General features: G+C 46.3%; 1 protein-coding gene across 1 annotated transcript in view; it reads left to right on the top strand.

Moving 5' to 3' along the window:
- Nucleotides 1–13,631, top strand: part of kif17 (kinesin family member 17) — a gene marked incomplete at its 3' end in the record, with an annotated part of 16,345 nt that extends 2,714 nt beyond the window's left edge. Inside the window, exons 4-16 of the mRNA XM_083661607.1 lie at nt 432–621; nt 1,343–1,685; nt 4,056–4,165; nt 4,998–5,095; nt 5,205–5,404; nt 6,811–6,973; nt 7,211–7,420; nt 7,605–7,720; nt 8,630–8,858; nt 9,629–9,887; nt 10,899–10,969; nt 11,712–11,835; nt 13,447–13,631. Coding sequence (XP_083517733.1) covers nt 432–621; nt 1,343–1,685; nt 4,056–4,165; nt 4,998–5,095; nt 5,205–5,404; nt 6,811–6,973; nt 7,211–7,420; nt 7,605–7,720; nt 8,630–8,858; nt 9,629–9,887; nt 10,899–10,969; nt 11,712–11,835; nt 13,447–13,631 — 2,298 coding nt within the window. The remainder of the gene's footprint in view (nt 1–431; nt 622–1,342; nt 1,686–4,055; nt 4,166–4,997; nt 5,096–5,204; nt 5,405–6,810; nt 6,974–7,210; nt 7,421–7,604; nt 7,721–8,629; nt 8,859–9,628; nt 9,888–10,898; nt 10,970–11,711; nt 11,836–13,446) is intronic.
- Nucleotides 13,632–16,577: the final 2,946 nt, after the last annotated feature.

Raw genomic sequence — 16,577 nt, 5'->3', positions numbered from 1 at the left:
GAATTTGCCCGACGCTGATTGGCTGAAGGAGTTCTCTGTCAAGGCAAGTAGTCCCGCCCACTGAAATCACTGTGTGGAAGTCCAGACTGACAGAATGTGAGGTCATGTGATCGGCATGGTAGATAAACAGCATGATTATGAAACCGGTTCCTCAGACTACATCACATCACATTGAGACTAACTCTCTCCAACAGTGAACATGATGCTTGTCATTTGTGCACAATAGACGTCTCCCTGGTGACTTTAAAGCACAGTACATGCGTCACTCCTTGAAGGTCAAGGTGTCCAAACAAGATGTGTGTGTGCGTGTGTTTATGTGTGTGTGTGTGAGTGCGTGCGTGCGTGCGTGTGTGTGTGTGTGTGTGTGTGTGTGTGTGTGTGTGCGAGTGCGTGCGTGCGTGCGTGCGTGTGTGTGTGTGTGTGTGTCACAGCTGAAGGAGCACCCAGAGCATGGGGTGTATGTGCGGGAGCTGTCCATGCACACGGTGCACAGTGTGGGGGAGTGTGAGAGGATCATGCACCAGGGCTGGAGGAACCGCTCTGTGGGCTACACCCTGATGAACAAAGACTCCTCCCGCTCACACTCCATCTTCACCATCCACCTGGAGATCTGCAACACCGGTGAACACACACGCGTCACACGCACACACACACACACACACGCGCGCACACACTCACTATCACAACCTCTTCAACCAGGGTTCCCACACAGGTCTGGAACAGTATTAAAAAAATTAATTTGGTCATTTCCAGGTCTTGAAAAATGTGGGTAATTTGGAAAAATGTCAGGAAAAGTGTGTAAAATGTTGTGGCTCAGTTTTGATACACCATAATTATAACTTTTATGTTGTTATCGAAGCACTTCGCAAGTGCTTTGATGTAAGTGCAGTATGTACAAGTACATACTGAAATGTAAACACTGTGAATTTGAAAAAGTAGTCTTTCTTTATTTCCAAAACATTTTGAAAGGCCCATAAATCGTAGATTTTCCAAATTGTTTGCTCTCAGTTTGAACATTTTGGCCGATACCAATGACCAATTTTAACATTGCTGTTACAGTATTTTGCTCATCGGACCCATACCGATATCAGTCCTGTCCTATCGTACTAGCAAACACTGCAACAGGAAGTGAGCTGGGCTTCAATTTAGAAGCTTTATGTTGTCAAGTTAAAACCGTCTATAAAATAACTAACATCGGCTGATACCGATATGATTCCCGATATATCGTGCATCCCTATCTCCCCCCCCCCCCCCCCCTCCATTTTTGTTTACAACAGACACAGACATTTGAAAGGGTTCTGCTTTCCTCACGTTCCTCATGTTCTTCCCTCCGTGTTGTCAGACGTGGCGGGTGAGGACCACCTACGAGCGGGTAAACTCAACCTGGTGGACCTGGCGGGCAGCGAGCGCCAGTCCAAAACCGGCTCCACCGGCGAGCGGCTCCGAGAGGCCACCAAGATCAACCTGTCCCTGTCGGCTCTGGGCAACGTGATCTCGGCGCTGGTGGACGGACGCTCCAAACACATCCCCTACCGCGACTCCAAGCTCACCCGGCTGCTGCAGGACTCGCTGGGCGGGAACACGCGCACGCTGATGGTCGCCTGCCTCTCGCCCGCCGACAACAACTACGAGGAGAGCTTGAGCACGCTGCGCTACGCCAACCGCGCCAAGAGCATCCAGAACAGGTGATGTGGAACGAGTCAAGTCAAAGTTCAAGAGTCAGAGGTTCAGCTTACTTGAAGACTATCATAAGAATGCAAAGTGTCCGTCTGTGTGAGTGAGTGAGTGAGCCACAGCGATGCCATTTTACGTGCGGTCGCGTTGAATCTTTCAGCAAGTGTAAAGAGCCCCCCTGCGGGTGACCTAACAGCCAGATTTTTTAATTTGGTAAAATGTTAGGGCCAACTAAATGGGCAAAAATGGCTACTGAAGCCCAATTTATGCTTTGTCTGCCGACACTTTTGAAACGGTCGCCGACAGAAATGAGGACTTGAGTCGACACTTCGAAGTGTCGGCGAGCCGTGTCTGCTACCTGGTGAAATGTCTAGTGTCGCTGACTACGTCACGATGTGTCGCGCAAGTCTGATTGGCTATATAGACGGCACGCGCTTGACTTCGTTGTTTTGGTTTTCACTCGATTGAAATGAATGAACGTGTCCCCGCTATTTTTATCAGCCTGTCCTTGATGTATGAGTTTGTGAAAATCACAAAGAACATCGTGACCAATTTCCCAGAGAGAGAGGAGGTGAGTTGTGTGGTTGTGTGTCGTTTATATGCGGCTGCAGCCAAGTACGTTACATCTTGCCTCCGAGGTGGTTTCACTGTGCATTCCCTCTCTTCACTGAAGTATAAATGCAACACCATGAGCGCCACTTTCATTTTCGTCTGCGACCATGTGCTGAACGACACTTTCTAATAAGTATAAATTAAGCTTTAGTGGCCAAAATGACTCCAGAAAGGTTCAGCACCAAGGAGAGCTCCAGAGTGGAGGAGCCCACGGGTGAGCGGAGTTGTAATCAGCCAGTGAGCTGCATGCCAACTCTTGTGAGCGACGCCTGACTAAATGGCCAGTCACACAGGAAAGGGTATTTCGCGAGTTGATTGAATATGATTTAAGATCTCATGACAGGAAGAGGTGTAACAAGCATACAGTTCTTTGAATCAGAATCAGAATCAGAATCACTTTTATTGCCACAGTATGCAAGTTACATACGAGGAATTTGTCTTAGTGTCTGTATGCAGCGTAGCGGTCACATCAATATACAGACATAAGAAGTAGGAAGATAACTAAAGACACGATTTCAGACGGAAGCCCGGAAGCCGTCTTTATTGTCACACGAACACACTACAACACATGCATGCGGTCACAACACACACTCATGCTGACGGTGGCCGGTGAAATATGTCCTCTGCATCTGACCCATCCAGGCTTGTCCTTTCCTCCGGGGGGCAGGCCAGGAGCAGTGGTCGCTATTTCTTTCCAGCGCCCGGCGACCATCATTGGACCAACTTCAGATGTTGTCGTCACTGGTTGGATGACTGCATTCTGCATGTTTTTAGTGGGGGGTTATGTACGGAGGAACCCCCTGGGGGGTACGGGGAGAACATGCAAACTCCACACAGAAAGGCCCTTTTGACGAGATAGCCCACCTGGGCAGTAGGCACTGAAGATATGGGGGGGTCACAACTCCAGCGCCCACAGCGTCCCAGGCGAGAATCGAACTCAGGACCTTCTAGCTGTGAGGCAACAGCGCTACCGACTGCGCCACCGTACCACTATCACGAACTTGCAAGTGCAATCAAATCGAGTAAATATATACAATATGTACATGAGTGGTGAAGTGTTCTGTGGATGATAAATATGAATTTACGTTGGATTTACATGAGATTTACAGACTGAGTTAAATAGACGTTAAATAGGCAGTGGATTTACATGAATTTACAGTCAGAGTTAAATAAGAGTTAACATTGAATGTACATGACATTTACAGCCTAAGTTAAATAGGCATTAAATGTGCAGGGAATTTACATGAATTTACAGTCCCAGTTAGACAGGCATTAAATTAGATATGAGTTACAGTTTTATGGGGGGGGGGGTTCAGTTGAGTTTAGGAGGAGGTAGTGAGTTTGTGTGTGTGTGTGTGTGTGTGTGGGGGGGGGGGGGTTGTTGGTGAGGTCCTTGGCGGAAGGGGTTTCCGGGCCTTGTTGGTGAGGCTGATGGCGGTTGGGAAGAAGCTGGTCTTGAAGAGGAAGAGATTGATACAGTCTTTTGTGTGGTACTGACATCATAATAGATAAGTTAGCGGTGATACAGAGGCATTGCACATTAAGCTGTGGTACAGTCGGAGATGACGTGTGATGAGACAGTTACATTACTGACACGGCAGGACATCAGGACACTTTAGGACACTAGGATTCCTGAAGTTGGACATGTGAGACCAAATGGTGCACAGAAATTGAAAAGTGTGTGAATGTGAATCAGAGATGTGCTTATGAGAGTATATATATTATGTTTATGATTAAGGGTCTGATGGTAAAGATTTTCACATCAACAGGCCTCGCATCAACGAGGACCCCAAGGACGCGCTGCTCCGGGAGTACCAGGAGGAGATCAAGAACCTACGAGCCCTCATATCCGGCCAGCTGGGGACCGCAAACCTTTCCTGTGAGTCATACAGGGTTCCCACTGTCATGGAGAACCTGGAAAAGTCATGGAGTTTCAAAAGCTTGTTTTCCAGCCCTTGAAAGTTTTGGAACATAACCGCAAATTAATTTTCTGTAGCTGTTGACATAATGTAGCGCTAATATGTGTCGATTTTAGTGCTTCTTTTATTTTAAATCATTGGTTCTCCAAGTGGGGTCCGGGGACCCCCAGGGGTCCTTGAGGGGGTTCCAGAGGGTTGACAGCAAAAAGGGGGATCATTTATTTTCGCCATAATTCCATCCATAAGTAACACAATGACAGAATGTGTGACTATTTTGGTCATGGGTTTCATACACTTTCTGTAATAAAACATCTAAAAACAACAAATATTGTTATCAGATGGGGGACCCTAAGACAAAATCTTATCAAATGGGGGTCCGTGGTCTAATTTGTGTCCGTTTAGGGGTCCTTCATGTGAAAAACTTTGAGAACCACTGTTTTAAATTAATATTCTTTATGGGAAATTCATGTTTTATTTCAATAGCTTCCACGCATTAAAATCCAATATAAAGAGGCGTCCGATTGGTCCATTGTAGTAATCATTTCTGGTATTGATTCACATTACATGGACATTCTATTGTGGATCCTTGAAGAAATCATCGAAAAGTTTTCAAATTTGATCCATGAAAATGTGTTGGAACCCTGGCCAGGCTTCACATTAGGGAAACTATGTGTTCAAAGTATTTAAGAATCCTATATTTTGGATGATTTTTGATTTTGATGCTTAAATTGCATCTGCTGATTTGTTGCCTGTCATTCTAAAAAGTGCATTTCCCCCGTGTATGTACTGTAGCACTCGCTTTGCTGGCTGGTCAGTTATCTGAGGTTTCTGCTGTCCCGTCAAGGCCACAGTCCAGCACCACAGAGGCAGAGAAGGAGAAGATTAAAGAGGTAGTAGTTTCAGACCATTCCTACACCAGTGAATCACTTCCCATCGCTGCTTACACACACCTTCAAGTAGCAGCTTATTTAAGCCTGTGTCCTCCGGTGGCCTGTGCAGGAGTACGAGGAGAAGCTGGCCAGGCTGCAGGCTGAGTACAACGCAGAGCAGGAGTCCAAGGCCAAGCTCCAGGAGGACATCGCTGCCCTGCGCTGCTCCTATGAATCCAAGCTATGCAATCTGGAGAATGTCAGAGCCACCAGGGGGAGCTCTGACCCAACGAACGGTAACAAGAACATCTCTCATACTGCAAACTCACTGTTTCAGCCTGGAGACACTTTTTGTCTGAGCTTTGAAAACAACATTCATCTGAAGAAATAATATAGCATAATGATACCTCTTCATCTGCACAGTTCTATTATCAACTAACAGCTTGATAAGACATATTGCTAACACTTTATATTCTCTCTATATATATATGTATTATATTTATATTCTACAACTACAAGGCCATCAACTAAGAGGTTTCCCTCAAGAACCTCCTAATTACTGCTTATAGTATAGAGAACTTGTTGACATCTGGAAAGAAGCAACAGAATTGGCACAAATACTCCTTGGGGATTGTTCTTTTGATAAAAAAATATATATATTAGCCACGCAAAAGATTTTTCCAAGATGGCCACCAAATGGGGGCAACCTTGTGTAGAATTGTCCAATATGAATTAACTTGCTATCAAACCATCCATTTATGACCACAGAGAAGCCAGATTTATTCCACGTAAATTTAACAATGGCTACCATTTTTACAGATGGCTAATATTTCAGCCATTTTTACATAGAATTTCACTCTCCAGGGTGATTTTGATTATTCAAGTGTCAAATGACAGGTTTTTAACTATGGAAGATTCAGAATTATACATCAGAAATCCATATGCGATTTTATTTGCACGAGGGGTGATTATATGGTTACACATAAGGTTTGACTAAATAAATAGCCTAAATTATGCTTCTCAAACAACACTGCAAGACGTCATCAGTGAGTGCTGCCATCAGTTATGTTATGTCTTTTTTTTTCTCTTTTTTATCCCCCATTAGTGCTAATTTAATGTATTTATCCTGGTTGCTGCTCCACCCTCTGCCGATCTGGGGAGAGCCGAAACTGGCTCCATGCATCCTCCGAGACATGGGCAGTTAGCCAGCCGCTTCTTTTCACCTGACAGAGGAAGCTTCACCGGTAGGACATAGCACGTGGGAGGATCACGCTATTCCAACCAGTTCCCCTCCCTCTGAACAGGCGCCCCTAACGACCAGAGGAGGAACCACATTAGCAACCAGGATATTGCAAGTTTTGGTGAAGGGGGTTCCTATATGAAGGAAACCCCCGGGAAGCACGGGGAGAACATGCAAACTCCACACAGAAGGGCCCTTTTGACGACCCCACCCGGGCGGTGGGCACTCGAGGACATGCGGACGGGCACGCATTCCTTCAGCGTTCACAGCGTCCCAGGTGGGAATCGAACCCAGGAGCTTCGAGCTGTGAGGCGACGGCGCTTACCACTGCACCACCGTACCCCCCTAAGTTATGTGATGTCATGTTATGATGTCATAATTTTATGATGTCATAATGTCAACACACACTTCAGTCAAAGCCTTCCGTTTGAGAAACGCATAGGAATGGCTGCGTGAGCACGGCATGCCGACTGGCATCTTCGCTGTGCTCGTACAGTGGAGACCTCAGCTTCACTGCCTCCTACAGTGGAGACCTGGACAACCTGAGGACCCTGCTGCAGGAAGAGCACTTCAGAAGGTGCATCAATAAGCAGAGGATTGTGAGGAACTACAGGAGTCACGTGGAGTCAGACAAACCGCTTTTTGAGATTTCTAAGATTGTAATTCATGTACAACAACTTCCTTACTGTCAAGAAGAAGTAATTATGAGGTTATTGGGGGGAAACTCTTAGTTAATGGCCTAGTAGTTGTATGGTCATGCAGAATAACGCATTAAAAAGGCCTATATAATGACTAATAAACGGCTAATATGCATGCTAACAAGCAACTAGTTCGGGTTACCGACACATTGTATAAACAGTGTCTCTACTGACATTGCTTTTCTGTGATGTATGAAGTCTTCCTGTCACTGCTTCCTAGTGTCAGAGAGCTCCAGTTGTCCGACCCAGGTCCACGTGGAAGAGACCCAGGTCCATGTGGAAGAGACCCAGGTCCACGTGGAAGAGACCCAGGTCCATGTGGAAGAGACCCAGGTCCACTGGGAGGAGCTCTGCCTCAACACTGATCCCTCGTGCCACAGTGCTGCCGAGGAACCGTCGCTGACCAAGGTACTGTAACTGTTCTCCTGCTCTGTAGCACCACCGCTCTTCAAAAATGAGAATTTTAGAACATGTGACCAATACTTGATTGCTGGCATGTAAGTAAAGCTGATGATGGAGGATTAAAAACGACTTGGATAATATGTAAAATACTGAGCAAGGGTCGTCAGATGAAGATGTGTTTTCTCACCAGCCTCAGGTGACTCGTGCAGTGGTGGGTGTCAGAAGAGGAGCAGAGGGAGAAGGGCACATAGACGCACCTGCTGCCCACACAGCAGGGCCCCTGGACCAGAAACACGTCCTGGAGAGGTACCGTATGTGGGACTAAAGAATGAACCCGCAGCAGCTGTCTTAAATGTCACACAGTTCTCATGATCCTTGCCTTCATCAGTGCTTGTAAGACTCCTTCCTTTGTTATGAAAGAAAAAAAGAGATGTTCTTGAAACTACTAGAAGTCCTTGACGCTGCAAAATATAGCTCATAATAGCGCAGCCGCCCGTGTGTTATTTGAAGTCATTTGCTGATTAATGCCTTATTATCCTGATTAGCACATCTGGTTACTTTTCTTTTTTTGGAATTGGGCCTGAAAAGTCCTTGAATGTGATGTTTTAGGGGACATTCACACCAAAAGCGGGGGGTTTTTCTCAGTCAGAACGCTATGAAAATCATGTTGAGAGCGCTTCCATTGTGCACAAAACACAGCGCACGGAGCGGTTCTTTTGCGCTCCGTTTTGTTTTCCCCTGTAGTCACGTGCAGCACAGATCAGAACACAACGACCACACGGACGGTAGCCAGCTGGTTTTGTCTGTTTGATGTTGGTCACTGTCAACATGAAAGCCAGATTATTGCCAATTCTGGCAGCAGCCAAGGTTGAAAATCCCTCGGGAGGAGAAAAGGTAGGAGGAGTGAAAAAGACGATCAGGGCGCTTTTCCTCTAATGTTCAACTTTTTTCAGCTTTAAAAACGCCCACAGCGCTCCTCCAAAAACAACAGACGCCACCGGCGCTGAAACGCCAGGTGCGTTCATTAAAAGAGGAGCACGTCTAGCGCGTCCTTACATAGAGAATGAATTGCAGAGAGACGCTGGCAGCTCCAAAAACGCTTTTGGGTCTGAATGTCCCCTAAAAAGGTGTGGGAACCCCTGGATGATCCTGCTTGCATCCTGTCCTTGCACATGCACATGGAGCTGATCTCTTGTGTGTTGTTGCTACTGTCAGGCTGCAGCAGCTGGAGCAGCAGGTGGTGGGGGGAGAGCAGGCGAGGAACACGGAGCTGCAGCAGAGACATCGTCAGAGGAAAAGCTTGGCCGAGCAGAGGAAGCTGCAGCTGATCCAGGCTCTGTCAGAGGACAGCCAGGAGAGCGACCACGTGCTGCTCACCGTCTACACCTCCATCCAGGACGAGGTGCACGCCAAGAGCCAGGCACTCAACACCATCCAGGGCAAGGTGGGCGGCAGCAGCTGCAGCATGAACGGACAGTGGGATATATCTGTGACGCGTAAAAGCAGGTTGTGGTGTTCAGGCTGACCCGTAAAAACAGGTTGTGGTGTTCAGCCTGACCCGTAAAAGCAGGTTGTGGTGTTCAGCCTGACCCGTAAAAACAGGTTGTGGTGTTCAGCCTGACCCGTAAAAGCAGGTTGTGGTGTTCAGCCTGACCTGTAAAACCAGGTTGTGGCATTCAGGCTGACCCGTAAAAGCAGGTTGTGGCGTTCAGCCTGACCCGTAAAACCAGGCTGACCCGTAAAAGCAGGTTGTGGCGTTCAGCCTGACCCGTAAAAGCAGGTTGTGGCGTTCAGCCTGACCCGTAAAACCAGGTTGTGGCGTTCAGCCTGACCCGTAAAAGCAGGTTGTGGTGTTCAGCCTGACCCGTAAAAGTAGGTTGTGGCGTTCAGCCTGACCCGTAAAAGCAGGTTGTGGCGTTCAGGCTGACCCGTAAAAGCAGGTTGTGGCGTTCAGGCTGACCCGTAAAAGCAGGTTGTGGCGTTCAGGCTGACCCGTAAAAGCAGGTTGTGGCGTTCAGGCTGACCCGTAAAAGCAGGTTGTGGCGTTCAGGCTGACCCGTAAAAGCAGGTTGTGGCGTTCAGGCTGACCCGTAAAAGCAGGTTGTGGCGTTCAGGCTGACCCGTAAAAGCAGGTTGTGGCGTTCAGGCTGACCCGTAAAAGCAGGTTGTGGCGTTCAGCCTGACCAGTAAAAGCAGCTCTGTGTCATGTGACAGCTGAAAGCGGCCAAGCTGGAGATCCGTGACCTGCAGGCGGAGTTCGAGGAGGAGAGGATCGACTACCTGGCCACCATCCGCCGGCTGGAGAGGGAGGGCCAGCTGCTCAGCGGCCTACTGGAGCGCATGGCGCCCCTGGTGCGCCGCGACTGCAACTACAGCAACCTGGACCGCCTGAGGAAAGAGTCCACCTGGGACGAGGACAGCGCCGCCTGGAGGCTCCCCGAGGTTGTGGTGCAGAAAACGTCACTGCCTTCTGGTGAGACGTGAGGGGGCAAGTAGAAAGCAGCAAGCACTGTTGTGTGTATTGCAGATCTGGGGCCAGTTGCACAAAGTTAAGATTTTCCTTAGGGTCCGATTTAAGGTGTACACTAAATATAATCGGTTGCACAAACCACCCTTAAATCTTCTCCTTAAGGTTAAACAATTTAAGGAAAACATAAGCACAAGATTTAAGGGGGTTTTGTGCAACCAATTTTATTTTATGGACACCTTAACTCGGACTCTAAGGAAAATCTTAACTTAAAGTCCTTTGTGCAACCGGCCCCTGGTCTTTGAAATCATTGAAAGTTTGTAAATTTGAGGGGGGGGGCCATCAAGACCTTGAAAGTTGTTGAAAATAGACATAGACACGGGTCAGTGAAAGTGCTCGAATTTATATATTTTGTGCAAGAATAGAAATTGCAGTTCTTTAGATTTTTTTAAGTTAAATAGGCTATGTCCCCGCTGTCTGCATACCTGTGTCTCCCACTATCTGTGCGTCCTTGTTTCACGCACCACCTGACCTGCCTCGAGAGTGCCATGCTCACATGTGTGCATCAGAGCCATGTAGATAGAAGAGTCCCGACATCTCCATTCACTCCAATGGAGCAGTTTTTTACTCTCAAGAGTTCCAGGAAGTAAGGTCCTGGATTAAGCAGCACTGTCGAGGTGCAGCAAAATGGACAGTTTGTGTTGTACTTTGAAAGTTATTTTTTTTTAGAATCAAATTGTACATTATCAGCTTTATTTTAGCATTGAAAAGTAGCGCGAGACCCATTCCTGGCTGTTCATTAGCTAATGAGTCTCGCATTTTGGTCCTCCGCTGACAACACTCTCTCTCTAGACTAGAGGACACTAGTGTGCATGAGTGATTGAAGTCAAATGGTGCAGAATAAACAGCTTCTGTAAAGTCTGCTGGTTCTCGTTATAAACTGCTCAGTGTTGTAACAGTCATTAACCACAATAACGTGTGTGAATCCTGTTGACATGTTTTCTCTCTCTCTCTTAGCTGTGGGCCCCCTCGCTCCAAGACATTCAGCACACAGAGGCTCAGCTGCTGATACCGGAGAGGCATTTATGGTGTGTGTGTGTGTGTGTGTGTGTGTGTGTGCGTGTGCGTGTGCGTGTGCGTGTGCGTGTGTGTGTATGTGTGTGTGTGCGTGTGCGTGTGCGTGCGTGTGCCGCGGTGTATAAAGTACTCGAAAACCATACTTGAGTAAAAGTACAGAAATCTTCCCAGAAAAAGACTGGTAAAAGTCAAAGTCACTCATTAGAATAGTACTTGATATTTTCTGTACTTAAGTATCAAAAGTAATTTCTGATATTAAATGTACTTAAGTATTGAAAGTAAAAAGTACAAGTAAATGCTGCTAAAAAAAATCTAGCAAAAGACATGCCTGGGCTTGAGTGGAAGTCTATTTCTTCTTCTTGACTTTTATAGCCGCTGGCAAACAACGTTATGTTGCATTACAGCCACCAAATGGAATGGCGTGTGGATCGTGATTAACGTAACTTGCAAACTAGGAGCACTGATTTGACAAACCTGATCGCTTGCTGGCTACGCAATTTCTTCTGATTTTACTTTGTAACTAAGATGCTTGGGGGGAAATGTAGTGGAGTAAAAGTATCCATTTTATTTGGGAAATGTAGTGGAGTAAAAGTGAAAAATTGTGTGTGTGTGTGTGTGTGTGCAATGTGTGTGTGTGTGTGTGTGTGTGTGTGTGTGTGTGTGTGTGTGTGTGTGTGTGTGTGTGTGCGTGTGCGTGTGTGCGTGCGCTCCACATATACCCTGGTGTGGATGCTTACTCCTGTCTGTTTCCAGCAGGTGGAAGAGGACAGGTACAAGGAGATGCTGGACCGCAGTGACAGTGAGAACATCGCCAGCAACTACTTCAAGTCGAAGCGAGCCAGCCAGCTGCTGGGAGGGGAAAGCACCAAGGGACACGGTGAGGCCAGGGCCTACACACTCCTCCTGTCCTGACCCAGGGCGACCATTAGAGAGGAGGAATCAATTACAATTAGCAATTTAATTAATTACACAACAGTCAACAGTCCTGTGTGTTTTTCTTTTCCTTTAGATGTTTAAGTGGCAAGATCTTGCACAAGTTAATTGTGCAACAAAAGTCATCTTTAAATAAGACGAACATGAGATTAAAAAAAAACCTACCAGTCTGGTAAAAGCATCGTGATCACGTGACCTCACATCCTGTTTCACTCCACGTATCAGTCTGGACTTCCTGCCGCCCAATCCAGTGGGCGGGAGTACTTGCCTTGACAGACAACTCTTTCAGCCAATCGGCATCGCCAAATCCAATCCAAATCCACTTGGAAGACGAGAAACTCCGCTGGTACTAGGGGTGGGGGGAAAAATCGATACACCATAGTATCGCGATATTTTGCCTGACGATATTGTATCGATATTTGGACGCCAAGTATCGATATAAAAAAATAAAAAAGTGCAGGCCATGCCATGCCAGGCCACCGGGCATCTGCCCGAAGTGCCCGATGTTGCAGTCCGCGCCTGCAGTGGCGTATTGAGTCCAGAGAAGCTTAATAATGTAGCCTACATGTGGGGCAAAAAAAACAAAAAAAACTGCATGTTTTACTTCCGGTGAGGTCAAGGAAAATGCAGGAAAAGGAGTTGGACAATATATCGAGATATCGCAATATTCAATATATCGCAATATTCAATATATCGCAATATCGGCGATATCGCAATATCGCAATACTATCGTATCGTGACTCAAGTATCGTTTTAGTATCGTATCGTGGGCATCTGGTGATTCCCACCCCTAGCTGGTATACACTCCTGTTTAATTGTTGTTATTGAGTCTATTTCTGCAATAAGTGCACTTATGGCTGTGTTTACTCTACTAGTTACCGCTCGTCGCTTCCTAGGACTCCATGACTGTTTTGCCAGCGGTGGCCCTAATTGGCCTGGTTTTGTCATCAACTACAGTACAACGGAGTCCCTGATTGGTCCGGTTACATTGTCATTTCCATTTTGTGGGTGGCAGGAAACAGAGAAACAGTGGTAGAGTGAAACAGAATGTGAGGTCACGTGATCAGGATAGTTTCTACTAGTGTCCTCTAGAGAGAGAGGTGTACAGCGGAGGACCAAAATGCGAGACTCATTAGCCAATGAACAGCCAGGAATGGGTCTCGCGCTACTTTTGCATGCTAAAATAGAGCTGATAATGTACAATTTGATTCAGGGGGGGGAAAACCCTTTCAGAGTACAACACAAACTGTCTATTTTGCTGCAACTCGACAGTGCTGCTTAATCCAGGACCTTACTTCCTGGAACTCTTGAGAGTAAATAAGTGGTCCATTGGAGTGAATGGAAATGTCGGGACTCTTCTATGTACATGGCTCTGGTTTCTACCAGAACACAAGATCATTAGCATCTCATTAAAAAATAGATACTTTTCCATTGACAAAATAATAAAGGATACAATTAGGACCATCGTCTGAAAACAGTCACAGTGTCAGAACCAATCACATTCCAACGTCTTTCCCCTCTGCTCTTATTGAACTGACTCCTCCCCCTCCTGCAGCCGTCCACTCCCCCCCTCTGCTGAACGGGACGTCCCACCTCTCAGTGAGCGGCTCCAACATGAACCTGTCTGTCAGCCCAGAGTCCGTGCTGCCCCGCCCCTTCCGCCTGGAGTCGCTGTCCATGTCCAACGGCAAGGTGAAGCGGAAAAAGAGCAAGTCTCACATCTTTTCTGAAGGGAACTGAGAGGATAGGGCCTAACCCCTAAACCCTATGAAGGGAACTGAGAGGATAGGGCCTAACCCCTAAACCCTATGGAGGGAACTGAGAGGATAGGGCCTAACCCCTAACCCTATGAAGGGAACTGAGAGGATAGGGCCTAACCCCTAAACCCTATGGAGGGAACTGAGAGGATAGGGCCTAACCCCCCTAACCCTATGGAGGGAACTGAGAGGATAGGGCCTAACCCCTAAACCCTATGAAGGGAACTGAGAGGATAGGGCACCTACCTACTATTATTATACCTGCCACTTTCTCATCTCTCTCACTTTAAAAAACACTGTATGTGCTGTGATTAATCATATATACAGTAAATTATGATCTGTCATTTTTGACAACCACTGCACACCAGTGATATACTGTGTAATGTGTTTTTAAATCACATTTTGAATGTTATTTTTTGACATAATGCTACCTATGGTACGACCTGTTGCACATTGCTTGTAATTTTGTGATGCGTGTCATTTGTGAACAAACAAAAAACAATGTTACCGTTTCATTTCGCATGTCTTTGTGTTAACATGTCAGCACGTCAGCACTGCATTTATATTTCTCCCTCTAAGCTGATTTGATTAAATATATTTATCCACTTGCTGCCAATTTCATGTATTCCTAAATGTAAACTCAGCTTACTTACACCACTTTGATACCAGCGGTCATATAGCTCAGTGGGTCGGACCAGGGTTTGTGGTTCAACCCTTCTTTTGTCAATTCACACCAAGTCAGTCAACACGGGTTTAATCTCTGATCATGACATTTCAGATGGGATCAGGGTCAAACCTGGCTGCGAGAGATCTATAGCAATTAGCATAGCCTATTAGCATGACAAATGGCAACCCGGGTGGTGCCCCCAAAATCACCCTGGTTGGACCTCTGGTGTGAAAGGGGGATTAGAGTTTTATAAGAAATAAGATCCCAGCCAACATGTCTGCCCAGTTTTTAGTGTCGCATTATAGAGGGATGGCTCTGCTGTCACCCAGGGGGGCAGGGGGCTGTTGTCATGGCAGCAGAGCGTTGACAGGTAGCGATGACATATCACGTGACCTTGTTGTGACCTTTGGGGTCATGACATGAGGATGTTTAGCCTCCATATCGTCTGAACCAAGGTGAGCACTGCAGGGTGTGGTGACCTTACATGAGCTTGGTTCAGATGAGAGATCTAAATATGAACATTTCATACAAAAGATCTTGAGCGTAAATTTATGCTCGAGTGCTGTGGTCGAGTCATTATATCTCGAGAGTCTCCTGTGTTCGACTCTGAGTCACTAAAGGAGAGTCAGAGTTACTGAACATGAGCGTGAATCCACATGTAGGTGGCACTGGCTGGCTTAAGCAAATTTGTGACTTGTGACAAGTTTGTGATTTATGTTGCCCCCCCCCCCCTTTAAAATCAAGAGGTTGCCTAGATCAGGGGTTCCCAAACTTTTCCGTCCAAGTACCACTACGTACCATCTACTATCAAAGCAAGACATGTATGTTAGGGTTAAGACTCCTGTCAAAGACATGTATGTTAGGGTTAAGACTCCTGTCAAAGACATGTATGTTAGGGTTAAGACTCCTGTCAAAGACATGTATGTTAGGGTTAAGACTCCTGTCAAAGACATGTATGTTAGGGTTAAGACTCCTGTCAGTGCCCCTGACCAAGGCCCTGGCAAAAAGAACTGGAGTTGGTCCCCGGGCACTGCACTGCGACTGCCCACTGCTCCTAGTTCTAGGAAGGTTCCTAGTAGAGGATGGGTCAAATGCAGAGGATGAATTTCCCCCACGGGGATAAATAAAGGATAACTTAACTTAACTTACCAAACCACATTTCCCAAGGACCACTTCCACTGCGTATACCAACTAAAATAAAACTGGCTGATTTAATGCAATAGCAGCAGAAAGGCTAGATGACAATATAAGGCTGGTTCAAAATGGACACACACACACACACACACACACACACACACACACACACACACACACACACATACACACACACACACCTGCCAACATTAGGCTGTGAAAGAGAGGACCCCTTTGGGAGAATTTTTTTTAGCCTGTTATTTAGCTACGTTGTATTTAGTTACCTTGTATTTAGCTACCTTGTATTTAGCTACGCTGTACCTTGTATTGTTGCTGTCACACACAATACCATGTATTGTGACGTGTGTGACGTAAGTATAGGTTGTTGTTTATGTTCTGATATGTGCCTTTGTCATTTTAACTTATTTTTTATTTCTTTAGTCCCTCCCTACCCCTCCCCCTCAAGAGGCCTTGCCTTTTGCCAGGTCGTTGTTGTAAATAAGAATTTGTTCTTAATGACTTGCCTGCTTAAATAAAGGTTCAATAAGAAAGAAATAAAAACCTTCCTGACAAAACTAGCATGACGTTGTTGGTACAAATCGATTCCTTAGGTCTTCTAGTTTCATAATGATACCAGCAACTTCACTCTGGCTTTAAAAACGGAGCCTGCTGCAGCCTCTGAAAGTAAATGTTCAAAATTGTTGTAAAAATTTCCCAAATATCGCGATATTTCCGAAAATCGGCCCAAACCGGCTACTCCTCAGGGTAAATGTGTATTATGTAAAAACTGTTGTCTGTAAAAAAAAAAATCTCTGGCGGACCACCAGGCAGAGCCCCGCGGACCACAGTTTGGCCTAGATTGTCCGATTTCCAGTGATATAACATAAACTTCCCAATCTTCCCACTATGGACTCTAGATGTGTGCACTCGGCCCCAGATCAGTATGAACAGTATAGCCGAGCAGTGACGAGAGTGGAGGGTTACAGCACATGCGTGAAATGTACACTGCTGCTGTGGAAAAATGATCTTTTTCTTTCAACAAAAAGTCCAAAGTGTACTTGGCACCTGCGTGCGTCTATAGTGATGAATGGGATCCGCTCAATCCTTCCCTCAGCTCGCGTCTCTCTG

This window comes from Poromitra crassiceps, assembly GCF_964638095.1.
Source record: "Poromitra crassiceps genome assembly, chromosome: 27".
Taxonomy (NCBI): domain Eukaryota; kingdom Metazoa; phylum Chordata; class Actinopteri; order Beryciformes; family Melamphaidae; genus Poromitra; species Poromitra crassiceps.
Note: the sequence above shows the minus strand (reverse complement) of the source record. Positions and strands in the feature narration are given on the sequence as shown.